At 49.9% G+C, this 16,033-nt stretch overlaps 1 protein-coding gene across 1 annotated transcript; it reads right to left on the reverse strand.

Annotated features, from left to right (window-relative positions):
* Nucleotides 1-1,046: 1,046 nt before the first annotated feature.
* On the reverse strand, nt 1,047-11,004 carry Cd40 (CD40 molecule). Its single transcript, XM_013150372.3, has 9 exons — nt 10,900-11,004; nt 7,733-7,811; nt 7,288-7,413; nt 6,905-7,051; nt 6,477-6,570; nt 4,001-4,062; nt 2,501-2,602; nt 2,357-2,385; nt 1,047-1,849 (listed from the first exon to the last, which is right to left on the reverse strand). The coding sequence occupies exons 1-9, from the start codon at nt 10,948-10,950 to the stop codon at nt 1,682-1,684; spliced, it is 858 nt and encodes a 285-aa protein (XP_013005826.2). The 5' UTR covers nt 10,951-11,004; the 3' UTR covers nt 1,047-1,681.
* Nucleotides 11,005-16,033: the final 5,029 nt, after the last annotated feature.

A 16,033-nucleotide genomic window follows, 5' to 3' on the forward strand; every position in this document is an offset into this window, starting at 1 on the left:
AGTGCCCCCTTCCGGCCTCCGCCACTTTGCTCTGCTTTCTAAACCAAGGACCTCCACCTGGTGCCACCAAATGGCTCCAGGAAGTCTGCCAAGCCAGGTGCCTCTCTCTTGGCTCCCAGCTGCCCTCAGCGCCTCGGTCAGGACGAGCACTCTTCACCCCCACCCTCCAGCCAGCAGGACACACGGGGTGACCCAGAGCGGTTTCTTGCTGAGGAAGGAGGCAGTCCCTGGATTAAAACTGCACAGTCTCTGTGCCAGAGCTCTGCACTGCTCTTCCTTCTCCTTGTCCTCCAGTCTTCCTCCCGCCCCTCTGCTCCTATTCCATCTGCTGCTCCTCTTGGCTAGGCTCCCCCTCAGTTGGCACAGCAGGAAAAAAGAACCGGACGGTTTATTTTTATCCTGAGATACTGGGGGGGGGGGGGGCAGAGGCACCATCTGACCAAGAAGCAGCAGCTCCCAGAGCACTGAGGTCAGAAGGCAGTGAGAGACCCAGGACCTCCCTGGAAGGAGTGACAGACGTAGGCTCCAGAAAACAGACCTCGGAGAAGCCAGGATCAAGACGGGGAAGCTCCGAGCGTGACACCTTTGCACACTGCTGTGTGCCGACAGGCAAGCCACTTCAGCAATCTGGGCCTCCGTTTCCACCTGTGACCGAGGGAGGGATGCAGACCCTGCCTGCTCTAGAAGGCTGTTTTGTGAACGCGAATCAAACGGGAGATGCCTTGCACACTTGCTGTGAGCACACCGTGGAAACTAGCCGGAGGGGCAGCAGCCTGGGGACATGCTTATCATCCTCAGAAACTGCCCTAATTCCGGGAGCCTGACAGCAAATTAAACAGCCTGTGACATCCAGCATGTCCACCCCCGTTTTTCTTTTTGCATGTTTGATGATTTTAAAAAATTACATAAGTATTCATTTTGCTTTGGGAAAAAAACGAAGCACTGTGGAAAAGCTAAATGTCCCCCATCCAGACATTCCCACCCTTCGAGTTGGGGTTTTCTGTTTATCCTTCTAGAATCCTTGTTTTACCTACAAACACAACATGTTATTTTTATACATATACTCACAATTCCTCTATTTTTATATATCAATATGTACACAATATCGTATACACTATTGTTTTTATATATAGTGTATGCGGCATATTGCTTCGGAGTTTCCATATCTGTCACCCAGTCTTTTTTCTCCTGTGGCAGTGTTTCTGAGATCCTGTTGTATAAATGTATTACAATACTATCCAGCAAGTCCCCTGCAAATGGACTGCCAGGTGGTCACCAGTTTTTCACAATGACAAACAACACTGCAGTGGGCATCGGCGTCTGTGACTGGGCTGATGGAAATCACACGGTCCAGGCCCAGTCACCAAACTGCTCAGTCGGGTTGGCAGGGTGGGTGGGCGTTCCTGTATTTCCCCAACGCCAGAGTTCTTCCTCCATCTTTAAAAGCAAGCAGGGAAGTTGGCTGGGCTCCGGAACTGGCACGTGAGGTTCTCGGAGCTGAACTGTGTCCCGCGTCTCATGCTGAGCCTAGGGCTGCCCTCAGACTCCAGTGGTGCGGGCAGAGGGCCTGTGCCTGGTCAGAGCGAGCCTCTCCTCTTCACGCTCCCACCACCGCAGAAGCTCCAGGCTCTGCAGCCTGGTACTCTGTGCCCAGGCTGCCATGTCCTCGGTAGGCACCGTCTCACAGTCTCTCTTGCACTGAGATGCGACTCTCCTTGCCATCCTCCTGGGTAACTGGCTGGCATCCGTGCAAAGTCTCCTGCACTGGAGCAGCAGTGTTGTGGCCAAGAAAATCGTCCCCGTCGGGCCATTCCACAGGCAATTGCCTCTCAGGCTTATAACTGACGGCCTGGGAAGCCAAGGTATGAACTTACCCCAGGAACAGGGGCAGCTGAGCCCAGGAGAGGCCAGTCCCTGGGAAGCAGGGCTCCTTCCAAGCCCCTTCACCCCTGCCAGTGAGCCAGTGCGGATTCCTTGGGTGCGGCCTGCCCCCTGCTGGCCACACTGAGGGTGACAAGAATCCACTGGCTTCCAGAGTGACAGCCAGTGGATCCAAGACACTGTCTCTTTGACCCCCACCCACTGGACCCTTCCAAGGCCCAAAGGAGTGGATCCCCTCAAGTTGAATACTAGGGAAGGAGTAAATAACCACCATGATTTGCCAATCATGCCGGGGCTGCCCTGGGAGAAGTGAGCTCAAGGCTGAGGCGTAGGGTGGGCGGAGGTGAGAGGAGCCTGTGTTGCTGCCAGTCTGTCCTGACTGCAGACAGACTGAATCAGCTTTCCTGCCCCACAGACAACAATGAGTCAATCTTTCCAGCTTTCCAGAACTGTCCCAGTCCCAGGGGTGACCTACCTTAACCTCCGGCTTCCTGAACACCTTTCCTAAAGGAAGGAAGTTGCAGAGGCCAGATCAGGACCAGAAATGTTCTCCTGTACTTTTTCCTCCCTCCCCCCTTCCCGCCACCCTTTCCCCCTCTTTCCCTTTTTCTCTCCCCACCTGGGAACCCAGTGAAGTACACAGAAGACATCAAGAAGATGAAAATTAGGATCCCGATAATGATGGGGATCACCAGAAGGACTCGACTCCGATTCTGGAAACCTGGAGAAATTGAGACTTTAGCACGCACCTGCCCCATACAGTTCCTCCCACCTCCCAGCCCATGCCCAAAGCTGCTGCCCTTGAAAATCCTCCAGTCCCTGAGCTTGTCTACATCAGAGGTTTCAAATGAGTGGTTCTTAGGAAAATCTATCTGACAGACGTCCCTAGTGTGACCAGCACATTGTTTTTAATGCTTTGAGATATCTGCCAACATTTTAAAATTGGGAGGCTCCATATTTAAAATCTGAGCATTCAGTCTCACAAACTGGGAGGGTCAGGCCCTTGGGGGCAGGATCAGCTAGAACTGGACAGGGGTGGCTGGCTGGCCTGCCTGCTTCTCTAACATTCCTAATTGGCCAGATACTGAGGTCCAGTTACATTTGTCCGCACAGTGGCTTTTGCTACAGAAGAGTCATAAAGGAAAGTTCTCCTGTGCCCAAGTTTCTCTTCTAAGTGAGCAAATAAAAGAAAGATCAAGGGGCAGGTGGTCTCTAGCATGAGGTAAGGGATACAAACATATTGGACAAAATTGAAGAGGACACCAAAAAAAAAAAATCACAATCAAGCACTTCTTTAATGGCACATTTTGAAAATCAGCCAGCAGACACCAAGGAGTAAATGCTGGCCTAATGCCAGCCACCTATTCTTAAAATAAAGTTTTATTGGAACCAGGGCCAAAATTACAGTAGAGTGAGGCAGGGTCGTGCAAATACAAGGTTAGAACCTGTCTGGATTTAAAATTTTGCTATTCTATTCATCATGAGGTGTTTTTTGTTTCAAACTTTGATTTTTAAATATTGCATCAAAATGTTGTCCATCCTGATTACTGCATCTTAGGTCACCCTCTTAAATACTGGCCCAAGTGCCTCCCTTATCTCTTTCTAATCCAGCCCTGCCAAGAGGAAAGTCAGTTTTGAGAAAAAGCCAGGAGAACGTACTTTTCTTACCTCTGACCCTTTTTACTCATTAGTATGACCCACCTGGTCCCTGTAGCTGTCTGAGTTTATGGCCTGTGCTGTCGGCCAACCTCCTCATTCTAGCTGCTAAACCGAGGCCAACAGGGGACAGTGTTACAGCACACCAGTACTGAAATGTGCAGAGGCAGAACAGCTTTTATGGCCTGCCTCGGACGCCCCAGAAGCCATGTCTGGTGTCTACACTATCTTACTAGGGAAGTTGCTATTGTCGTTCCATTTTACAGATAAAGAAACTGATGCTCAGAAAGGGGAAGTAACTTGTCTAAGCTCCCAAGGTAAGTGGTAAAGCTGGATGCCGGGCTGCCTCCTCTCACTTCACCTCCCTCCCTCTCCCCTAACTCGGTGTCCCCTCTGTGCCTCAGTCTCTCCTTCTAGTTCCACTTTCCTAGACTGCTACCAGGGCTCGTGCTTCCACACTCACCACAGACAGCATCAGTTCTGTTAGTTCCTGCCCGTAGCTCCACCAGGTATTCGTTCTCACAGCTACGCACAGACACATGTGCACACACACACACAAAGACAGAAATAACGTTAGGTCTTCCCAACCATAAGGTTCCCAGCCCCAGGGGAGGCAGCCCACGCTCAGCAAGTCCGGGGTCACTGAGCCTGCGTTACGAGCAGCAGTCTATGCTGGCTTTTCTAGGGATGGCACCAACTCTGCTCTAATGGAACTCAAGTGCAGAGAAAACACGGCAGCATCTCTTGAAAGACTAATAAAGACAGGAGTTGATGATGAGGGCCAAGCTTTGTGACACACGCCAAAGTGAAACAAGCTGGATCATTGAACAGAACTGTTTGCAGTATCATTGTTGGAATGTCCACTCTATAAGCTTTAATTTTGTGACTTGAACAATTATTTCTAAGATGGCAATATGTAATCCATTAACTAGTGATTAAAAAAAAAAGAAAAGAAACAAGCAATGTCCAGAGTCAGACTGCACCATGGCTGGAATGCAGACCTGAGGGGTTCAGTTTAAGGCAGGGCTCCTCAGCACCGGTGACCTCTTGGCTGGATAATTTTGTGTTGTGGGCAGGGGGTGGGGAGTTTTCCTGAGCCTAGTGAGACGTTTAACAGCATCCCTGGCCTGTCCCCTTTAGGTGGCAGGAGCACCTCCCTCCCAAGTGGCGACCTGGAAGGGGTCCAGTCACGGCCAGTGTCCCACAGGGAGCAAAACTGCCCCCTGTTGAAAAGCTCTGATCGAAGGGTCATCAGTAAAGACTTCCCTGTGGAAGGAAGATATGAGAAAACCCTGAAGGGTACAAAACAGAGCAGCAGTGCATTCCAGTTACACGAACAGTGTGGTGGGAGGGAAATCAGCTGGCAAGCAGGACGATGTTAGGGGAATGTGGACAGCCAGATCGCCAGTAACCAGACATGAAGCTTTCAAGCAGATGCAGCTGGTGAGTCTCATCAGCATCCAATCAGATGACCTAACTAGGGGGAGGGTCAGCTGGCCAGTGAGTTCCAGAAGAGGGCAGCCAGGAGGCACGGAGGAGACTCTGCAGGAGACAAGGGACACTTGGTCCCAGGTGGCCTCCAGAAGAGCAGATACGAGTGAACAGAGAAGGACATTACAAAGGAAAACCCATCAAAAGTGGGAGAAAGGGAAAAGCCTCAGGAAAAGTACATAGTGTAGCCTTACATGAGAAAAACATCCAGGAGTTTACAAACACTGTTAAATGTCTTTTTCTCAAGCCTCACGAGAGGACAGCATCCTCATTTTCCAGATAAGGTCACCACGGTTCAGAGGCGAAAGCCACACATCTGCTGAGCTGCAGGCTAACTGGAGGGCAGTGAGCTGCTCTGATTATAGCCGAGGAGCCTCTAACCGTTGCCAATATTTGCTAGCAAAGACTGGGCACCTACTCCACAGCAGACTCTGTTCTAGGCCCCAGGGACAGCAAGATGGAAAGAAAAAAGGCCACCTGGGAAAGGCAGACAATAAACAAAGCACATGTGATGTGCTCCTACTGGTGTGGAACAAAGGAGGGAGACCATGAACGTGCGTGCGGGTGTGTGTGCGTGCTCAGATCTGTTCCTGCAGAGACTCTGCAGGACACACAAAACAGGGGCATCCCAGGAGGAGAACTTGGAGGCTGAGCAGCATGAATGGGAGGGACCCTTTTGTATTTTCCATCTAGTATGCCCATTTTACCCATTTTTTAAAATTCAATATAAAAAGTTAATGGGGCATATACCTAAGGATTCTTCCAGGCAGAAGAGTTTGAGGTAACAAGGAACAGTGTGCTCAGGAGATCACAAACAGTATGTCAGCAGTACTCAAGAGAAGAGGTCAGGACATACAGTTAGAGGCACGCTGCTGCCCAAGGAGTCTGGGATCCCTCCCCCTCAGCTAACACAGAGCCATGAAGCACTTTAAACCAGAGCATCGCAGGCCAAAAGGAACTATGGAAAGCTCACTTTGGGAAGAGCGGGGAGGACCAGCTGAAGGGGAGACACGAGATGTGGGGTATAGCTACATCACAGTGATGAAACCAAACTAAGAGACGAGACGGACTCACAAAACTCTCAGGCCAGATGGCCAGGACATGGCAGCTCGTGAGTGAATGTCCAGGGTCGTGATGCAACTTTCACCCAAGGAAAAGGCAAGGGCCGGAGAAGGGGCCCAAGAGGGTGTGGCAGAGGAACAGAACGAGGGGCAGAAGGGGAGTCCCAATATGCCCAAGATGAAGAGTTTTGAGAAAATTAGGAGATCAACAGTACCCATCACACTAAGAGACAGCAGGCAAGTGCCCACTAGGTTGGCTGCAAGATCACGCAATAGACGTTTCACAGGTGCACGAGTGTGTGGCCCTGGGGGAGCAGGGACTGAAAGATGGGTGGCTGGAAAGATCGAGGCAGGGTTCATGCCACTCTAGGGGGTGAGCGTTTATACCTTGTCCAAGGGTGACACTTTTCAAAAGCAGATGACACATTGGAGAAGAAGCCATTCGGGCAAGGTTCACAGATGGTATCAGAAGTAGCCGTACCTGGGAGTGAGTAGGGAGGGCACAATGACCATCGGATGGACCCCTGGCCCAGCTCTCAAGGGAGTGGACAGACACTCCTGTCCTGGTAGAGGGCTGCTCCTGGAGGCTGAGGCCCCGTGAGGCTTCTCCCGTGGCCCTTCCAAGGCACACACCCACAGCAGGAGGAAGACTAGAAGGCGCCCCATTTCCTGCTCACTCTAGCACTCAAGCTGACTAGATCAGAGTCTCCACGCCCACCACCTCCAGGGCTGAACGCCCCCTACCCAGCCCCTCACCTGTGACAGGCAGCTCTTCTCTCCTGCCTGCCCAGCTGATTCCCACACATGCCACTTACCCAGCTGCTTGACCCCAAACCCAGGGCCGCAGGAGGTGTGCAGATCACAGTGCTCGCAGGTGTCACTAGCGCAGTGTCGGCCTTCCTCACAGACACAAGTGGTGTCTGTTTCTGCGGTGCCCTCCTTCTGGACCCAGAGCCCTAGATCTGAGCAGAGATGAGCAGAGAGGACAGGAGAACTTGTTGGGCCATGCTGGGCACCCCACTCCTCACACTGCCCGCTGTTTTTCTTAGACCCTCTTCCAATTAAGTATGCAATCAACTGATTTAACAAGCAGTACAACCCAAATCCCAGCCAATCAGGACAGACCCTGGCTACTAAAATTAAATTGGTAGCCCTGCTAAGTATATCAAACAACTCCCTTTCCCAGCAGCCCACCCACTGGGGTCGCAGTGTCTGTGGACATAACAGCGTCTCTCTCTGTTCCAGGTGTCTAGGAATTCGCCTTTTTGACAGCTACGACATTCCGTGTTCTTGAACTCTGTGCATTCATCCACCAGCTTCTTTCCTGGAAAACAGGAAATGAGGTAGCTCTGGCCAAACCAATGCGTCAGACCCTAATCACAACATGATCTGGCTGGGCTTTAAGGGGAGGGGGTGTTCAAAAATGAAAGTGTCAGACCCTTCAGAGTCAGGGAGGGGAGAAGGGAGAGATAAGAACCCCATCTAGAATAGACAGAGGTCTGCCTGGCAGAGAAGGAACACAGAACTTTCTGAAAACAAAGCAGAGAGCAATGGGCCATGTCAGACTTGACTTTACAGTTAATACATGGGGTCTGGGTCTTGCAGCAAACCAAGAGGCGTCCCTGACAGGGGTAGCATCTCACCTGGTGGGCACAAATCACAGCACACATCGTTTAGCAGGAACTGATTTTCTGTGCATGCAAAAGATGCTTCCGGGTGGACCTATAAACAGAATTGCATAACTGGAAGGGATCTTGAAGACTACTGTCGCCTCCTTGGCAAGAAGGTTGAAAGGCAGCCAGGACACAAGCTGCAACTGACGTGGAAGGCAGAAAAAATGAGGCCCGCAGAGTAATGGGTGTGTTTGTTTAAAAAACAAAAACAAAAAGAAATGTTGTCTGATCTGATTATAACAGCACCCAGAGAATCATCCTGATATTTCACAAAAGGACAGCACTGGAAACCCATAATATTCGCTGAACTGAACAAATCTGTTTGATTCCTGCATCTTCACTCTTGCCAGTGACCCATCAAGGCATGAGGATTCCAGGCTCCCTGGAGCCCAGAGGCTGAGGCTGGCTGGCTTTGGCTGGTGCAGGCCTGGGTAAGGCTGTAATGAGCACATGGCTGCTTCCTCCTATTCTTCTGTTCCTCTTCCGTCCCTGCTCCCAGCCCCATCATGGTTTCTCCCTTGAACTCTGCATTACCTGTTCACCAAAGCCCCTCCTCATAAAATGCTAGCACTGTAGAGCTGGAAGGATAAAATCCGACTGTTTCATCTTACAGAGATGGACACTGACCACCAAAGAGGCTGAGCCGCTGGCCCAAGACCCTGAGAAACTAAATGAGAACTCAGGTTTCAACACACCTCTCTCCACTGACATGTGTTTTCTCACTCCGTCTCTTTGATGTTCAGATACCACCCATGCTATTACTTGTTCTGTGCTACTTAAATAATTTTCTCTTAAATGTAAACCTTATATCATTGCCGTGAGAACAGAACTAGTATCACTTCTCATAAGTAAAAGGAAACCCTAAAAATAAATTCAACAGAAGCAAAACAATGCTATTAAACCTCAGCTAGTTCTTTGCTTGCTAAATAAAGGCCCTTCACCCCAGACCCACTCTTGATTTAGTTTAAAAGGAGGATTAGCAAGCCTGTGAGAGGAATTACCTATATTCCAGCTCCAGAGACTTTCTCGAAAACATGAGGACCGTAAAAAAGAACCAGAAAATGAGTCCATCTTTAATTTTATATCCATGTGCTCCCTAAAATTATCCCACATCTTGAGAACAGCCAGCAAACAAGGGCACAGGTTTGAGAATGAGATAGTGTTAGGATCTACACTTTGTAATATATACAAGTTAGTCTGCTTTTCGAGCCTTTGCTTCTCTGTCTTTAAAATAGGAGTACTAACACCTGCCCTGCAGGTTGGGTTGTGAGAAGAAACACATGTGTATAGCCTAGCGTAATATCCAGACCAGCGATAAACTCCCTTTAGAGCTTCCAATGATGCAAACAGCCTGCTGAGGTACACGTGCCATAGGTTCCCCACCACTAGGCTCTAGGCCATGGTGAGTACTCATTAAGTGGCAGCTTTAATTATCACACATAAATGAGTATCTGGTTAAATGCCCAGCACACTGGCTAACTGGCTGGCTGTCCAGGATCCAGCTAATTCTCAGTTTTCATTCAACCTGGTATCCAAGAAGACTACTTACAGAAATACATCTTACCCAGAATGGGGAAGGAAATAGAAAAGGCCACCCCCCACGGCATATTACGAGGAACCACCCTGTGAACCTCCACACTCCCAGAGCAATGTGACGACTCCCTCATGCCATCTGCACCAATATGGGAAAAGCAGCCCTTGGTCTGAAAAATGTCAGCCTCAGTCTCCAGTCCCCATAGCTCCTGCACTTCTGCCAAAAAGATTTCAGGACCAGGACTTGGAGACTCACTATGTGAACAGCTTAGAAATCAACAGGTGCAGGCTCACATCCAGGTTCTCCCATTAGCTGGTCATGAAACCCTGTGCTTGCTGTACAAGCATAGGGGAGACTGTATGAGGTGTTGGTAGTGTTTTCAGAGCTGGAGGGATGCACGGGAAGATCTCAGTAAATAGCCCAGCCTCTACCTGGAGCCCAAACTGGAGTAATGAGACCATAAGGGCTACTCTTAAGAGGCCCAGGTGACCTTCCCCATCTTCTCCAGCTCTTCCTCCACTCCCTGAACAAGTCCTTCCTCCTGCCTGCCTTCTCCCTAGTAGCCATTCCCTAGAGTGAAAATGAAAGTTTGGAACCAAAGCCGCTTCTCCACTCACTCTCTTCCCTTGTGATGGATGCCCTCTACACACACACACACACACACACACACACACACACACACACGCTCCCCATCAGTCATTCCTGTCCTGGGTTCCTGCCAGACTCCCCAGTCCCTGTCCCCCTGTCCGGAGGGGGAGGCCCAGGGGCTGGGATGAGACGGCCAGGTACTTGGGGAGTTCCCAGCCTCCAGAATGAGGAACTACAGAAAAAATTTAAACCAAAAGTGAGTCAAGTGTGGGCTTCTGAGAAACCCAGTGATATGCTTGGTTGGATTTCAGCCCTTCTGGTACCTGGAGAAACCCCTGCTGGGTTTCATGAACTGTTCATCGCCCATAGGGGTCCCCTATGTCATCTTCAAGAGAGGGAGACATAACCTTGGGACCTCCTGCTAAACTGGCTCCCCAGGATTGGACTGAGGGTGGGAGGTGTGAGGTGAATCTCACCTCCCCAGCAAAAAATACATGGGCCTCTGCCCCAATCCCTTGTTCTCACAAGATGCTCCGGAAGAAAGCAGCCCCAGCTGGCAAGGAGAGGCTAAGCATGGAGGCTGACCTCCTTCCACAAGGGAAAGGCACAGGAAAAACGCAAAAAACAGGCTAGACCTACCGTCCCGTGGCCCCTTGGCCCACCTCCTCCCCGCCCTCTGAAACCCCTTCCGGTCTCCGTGACCCGCCGCAATCAAACCCAGACGCCACCCTTCTGCTCGGGCAGAGGCGCACGTTCCGCACCTTCCAGGCACAGTGTGCGTTAGTGCCTCCCCTAAGGTTTCTGTGGACTGCCCGGGGCCCCAGCAGTCTGGCAGAACAGGCAGCCCACCTTACATTTAGCCAGGATCTGGGGTGCCTAGCCTCGCTTCCACACACTCTCCTGTCCCCCCAGAAACAGCTAGGAAAGTCTCTTTCGTAAGTCTTCCTTCTCCTGCATTCCCATTTCCTCAGTCTGGAATCCCAAACCCCGTCGAGTCGAGACAGAAACTACTCACGGCTGTCAGCAAGCAGCCCCAGAGGACGCACAGCAGAGCCAAGCGAACCATGGCCGGGTGAAACCCGAGTGGCCTGAGCAAGGGGCGCGCGGGCGGGGCCTCTAGTAACTCCTCTGACCCGCCCAGAAAAGGGGCGGAGTCTTTGGGGACCAATCGCATCGGCCTGTGAGTTGGGGGCGGCACCCGTAACTGGACACAGCCCAGGGATTTCCCCAGGACATTCCCAGAGTTCTGATCCTTACCCCTCCCCAGTTTAGGGACGCGCTGCGCTCCGCAGGGTTAGCCAGAAGCAGCTTGGTGCCAGAAAGGGCCCTAATGTCTCTAAGCCAACCTGCTTCCAAGGGGATGGAGGTAGGAGAGAAGGATCCCCAGGGGTGCTAGGGGTTCCACAGGGACCCACCCCACCTTAGGGCTCGCTCCCACCCCTTAGCTGCCTCTGGGAACTCCAGCAGAACCGAAAGCGTCTCCACTGGGAATAGAGACCTCCTGAGGAAGTCCCCCCAACCACTACCACCCGAGAAAACGGGAAGGCAGCAACTGGAGCGTGGGGAGGCATTTCAAGGAAACGAGCGTCCCAATTTAGTTTCACTCTCTTTCAAAGGAAATTCCCTCTTGTGAGTGCAGTTTCTCAGCCTCCCCATCCACGCATCCTTGAGTCCCCTTCGAGTTCTATTCCATCCCAGCTCCCATCCAGCTCTTGCAGACAGGCATTTATTGGGTGGGACAGTCTTTCCCTTTTTTATGGGATCACAGAACCCATAAAAATGTTAGCTTCGAGGTCCTTCTTTGAGCCTGCCTCTCCTGTATTCTTCCCCCTTCTCCCAGCCACTCCTGAAGCAACGTTAGCCATGTGCTCTGCAGCGTGGATCACCTAGATTCTGGTCCAGAGTCTGCCACTGGTGACACTGAGTTCCCTTGAACCTCCTTTTTCTTCCAGGAAAACTGAAGCCCTTGAACTAGACAGTGCTTGAGGTGATGACCCTCGAAGCTCTGAACTTGGAGGCCAGGCCATGACGCTAGGCTGTAAAGTTCAGGGACGATGACTAGGAGGAGCTCGCTAGCCGCATCTTTTTGCTGCAAAGGATGCATTTGCAGGTCTCACGGATTCTACCACTGACATCCATTCCTTGTCTTCTATCACCTCTGCTACTGTCCTGATTCAGACGCTCATCATTGGCTCTTGTCTGGACCATGCCAGTAGCTTCGCTCACTCACTAAGTACCTGTTGAGCACCTGTAGCATGCCGAGTCTCTCTCCCTCTGTCTCTATCTCTCTCTATGCGCGCGCGCGCGCGCACACACACACACACACACACACACACACACACGTGTGGTGATTCCTTTGGTAAGCTCCAAATCTGATCTGATGGAGCCGTTTCCCGTTTAAACACCTCTTTGGGCCTCCTATATCCTCAGGATGATCCAAACTCCTTATGCTGGGGAACAAGCTGTTTCCCACCCAGCCCTGACCTCCCCAGCCTGGTTCACTTCTTGCTATGCCCTCCCATGCATCCTGGCTCCAACTATGTTCACATTCTTTCCAGTTCTCAAGCCCATAATTGATTTTCCTTACTGGTTTTCTCATTCTGAGTTGCCATTTCCTTCCTTTCCTTGTGCTTCCTGAAGACAATTTAGGTTTTTCCTCCTCTTAAGCCTTTCCCCCATCTCCCCAAGACAAAGGCAGTGCTCCACCCTGCCTCTCCTCCCCGCCCATATTTCTGCAGCATTTAGCATAAGAGGTCATCACTTCTGTCTACCTTGTCCCATTTCACTGTGAGCTCCTTAAGGGCAGGGCTGGGTCTATCCCAGTCCTGGGTACATAAAAGGACACCAATACACCATTTTTCAAGGAATAAATATACGAGCAATTGGGTTCAGTAACTTGTGATCCCAAGCACCGCCTTGATCACAAAGGTGGGCACAAGCTGGCAGCCTCAACACAGACTTCAAGCTTCAATGCCCCTATGGATAAAAGGCATGGTGGTCAGATACAAATAGGCCAGAAACACTCAAATCAGGATCCAAGAGTCTTCATTAAAGCCACCCAATCGTACCCAGGATGAAAAGGAGATTAAAGCATCATTTTTCTTTTTAACCCTCTTTGAAAATACAAGCACAGTTTTAATTCCTTTGGGAGGGGGGCGTTACTATAATATTTCCAGCCATTACTTATTCCTTATTTGCTTGATTCCAAAATTGGGTCTTTCACAAAACTGCCTGGGGAAGCAAGTACACAGAATTAAAACATTAATTATATTATATAAAACATATCATAGCAGCAATTAAAGCAGCTTAAATTAATGTGTAAAAGAACAAATAGTAGCCTTCGGGTTGCCCCATGGGGTGCAGACCAGACAAGATAAAGGGAAGATCTTTCAGCGCATGCACACCCCAAAGAGACATGTGGCAAGGCCCAGAGAAAGCGGAGAGCCTTACTGGGCTGAGAAGAGCGTGCTGGAGGAAGCGGCCGAGGAGATGATTTAAGGGGAGGCAGCAATACTCAGAGTCCCATCAAAGAGGGAAATGAGAAAGAGTTTAACAACAGAAATAGGGAAATCTATTGGAATCTAAGGAAATGGCTTTGGAGAAGGGTCACAGGACCAGGTGAATGAATGAAGCATACTCGGCAATCGAGTCCTTAGAGCACTGCCAGAATCTGGTGACCACAGCGACCTAGCTAATATGTGAACCTGGTTATGTTCTCCCAGTTGTGAACTGATCCCCAAGAACCCTCATTTCTTAAGGTCACAGGGCTGCAAGTCCTTGGATCCGCTGGCCTGCATCTCTAACTAGCCTTCCAGCCTTCCACCTAATGCTCCTGCCCTGCTCCATTCCCAGATGCTCTGTGCTTTCACCTCTGCCTGAAAAACTATTCTCCCTCTCTCCCTTTGTCTCTTCCTTCAAAGCTAGACTTGGACCCCTCCCCAAGAAGTTCCCCCAACAGCCAACCCAAGACGCGTACATCTACCTCCTCAGCTCTCTGGGAACCTAACAACTGCCTACCTGAAGGAGACTACAGCCCAACTGTAAGGCTGCACTGTACTTCAGTTATTCTGTTTATTTGTGGAACCAGTGTACAATGGTGAGTCGACTCTGTGGGACATAATAATAAAGTTTTTCCCCCTAATCTCTGCCTTCAGCCATGCTGTGTTAAATTTCCCTTTTCAATCCCTAATGACACCATGGGCAGACTGCATTACTTTCTGATCACATTCTGTTGTTAAGTGTCCAGCCATCAAAGCTTTGTTCTCGCCCAAGGGTTGACTTGAATCAGGACCCTGTCACTAAAGGTAAAAATCAGAGGAAAGGAGATGGCCTGGTTGAGAGATGTAGTCTAGCACCCTCCTTTTTGCTGAAATGGAGAGGAAGTAGTAGAAAGAGCAAATATCCCTTCAAATATGTTTGTCCCTGCAAAAGCCCCGTCTCTGTTGGTCAATTCTTGCCTGGAGTGGCAAGCGTCCATTTATGGTTTCTCATGGAGCACGTGGGTAAATTTCACGGGAACTACCCCACTGCACTGTTCCCTGCCAGCAGACATCCAGCTCAGGCATTGGCTCTCCTACCTTGCTGCCTTTTGCCAGGGTCCTGCCCAGCAATCAGCCTGCTTGTGTGGGACATCAGCAAGGTGCTCCAGTCTGGCTGATCACTGCAGTGTGCACCTGACCCACAGGAATGCATGCATCCTTGGCCAGCTACTCTACAGTGCCCTCTCTTTCCATCCCTATTCGTCCCTGCTCAGATAAGCACAGCCCACTGCCAAGTAGACCCCCATCTGGGAACACCATCCCTGTCTTCTAGTGACTCTCAAATTCCCTGAAGATTCCCAAACACACAATTGCCTCCCACTGCATGCACTGTCCTCAATAAAACCAAAGACCTCCCCAGGATTGTTATATGGGCAAGGAAGAGGAAATTGGGATTTTGGTTAGTAGATAAAAGAGAAGTTCTGATTCCTTTAATAAGTCTTGGAGGGAAACTATCTGTCTTCCTTGAATACAGGGTGCCTAGGGCTTTTTGCAATTGGCCGTGGACCACATTGCCAATTTTTAAGTAACAGAGATCAACAACCTTTGGACTGGGCCTTGCATCTAATTTGATTCCTAGAGGGGAGGGCAGTGTCACAGACACGTTTATAAACTGATGCCTAACAGATACTGATCAGGAGTTTGCTAAATGAATTCAGGGATGTAAAGTACTAAAAACTGAAAGGATCCATCAGGATTCACCCACCCCTTCCCCTATTGTCCTGAGCAGCTGCCCATCTCCACCAGATGACCACACTCTCTAGCTGGGATTCCTGGGTTTAAAGGTAAAAAAAAAAAAAAATCTTTCTCTTTAGCTCAGCAGATTTCGGTTGGAATTTATCATAAGGAACTAAGAAACTTAGAAAAGAATCCCAGCCAAAGCTTCAAAAAACCCAAGTGCTAACAAAACCTATAGTGGGGGGGGGGGGCTGGCAGGAGAGAGATCAGACTGTATTCAAAGTATAGAATTTCTTTTATGATCTGGTTATAGCTACTTGACTTGGCTAATTCTGATTCTCAGATAAAGAGGCCTTGGGTCTGGTCTTCAGCCTTCTTTTGTGCTAGCCAGCCTCCAAGACAGCCCCTGATGAGCACAGACTGCTGCTGTTCACATATCTGTGCCTTGTCCTCCCTCATCGTATCTGGATCAATCTGTGTGGCCAACAAAAACCAGGAAGAGTGACAGTAGGTTACGTCTGAGTTCAGGTTATAGAAGCCCTGAGGCTTCCACATCTTTCTCTGGCCTGTTAGGCCTTCTGGAGCAGTCAGCTTCTTGCCATGTTTTGGGGACACTTAGGTAGCTTATGCAGAATCCTGTGTGCAAAGAACCAAAGAGTCCAGCCATGGGCCACACAGGAGACCTTAGAAATGGATCCTTCAGCCCAAGGCAAGCTTCATTTCCCATCACCCCAACTGGCACTTGGATTATAAATGCTTTGGGGTTTTCAAAATACTTCCACAAAAACTTGGGAAACTCATACTAAATATTATTCTTCATTTTAATATTTGACAATTTGACAAGTAAATGATATCTTTTTGTTGCTTTAATTTACATGTCTTCATTTATTAGAGAAGTTGAACATCTGATCAAATGTTTATCAATCACTTGGG

Source organism: Cavia porcellus, unplaced genomic scaffold (genome assembly GCF_034190915.1).
Source record: "Cavia porcellus strain 051 isolate PalLab524CR breed Dunkin Hartley unplaced genomic scaffold, mCavPor4.1 scaffold_5, whole genome shotgun sequence".
NCBI lineage: Eukaryota > Metazoa > Chordata > Mammalia > Rodentia > Caviidae > Cavia > Cavia porcellus.

What these genes read in the sequence shown, in the direction of transcription:
- Cd40 (XM_013150372.3), bottom strand. Translation starts at nt 10,950, where the DNA reads ATGGTTCGCTTGGCTCTGCTGTGCGTCCTCTGGGGCTGCTTGCTGACA. An exon ending in GTTTGGGGTCAAGCAGCTGG is followed by an intron (nt 6,571 to 6,904) that starts GTAAGTGGCATG and finishes ACTCACTCCCAG; the next exon opens with GTACGGCTACTTCTGATACC. An exon ending in TCAGGAAGCCGGAGGTTAAG is followed by an intron (nt 1,850 to 2,356) that starts GTAGGTCACCCC and finishes TTGGCTTCCCAG; the next exon opens with GCCGTCAGTTATAAGCCTGA.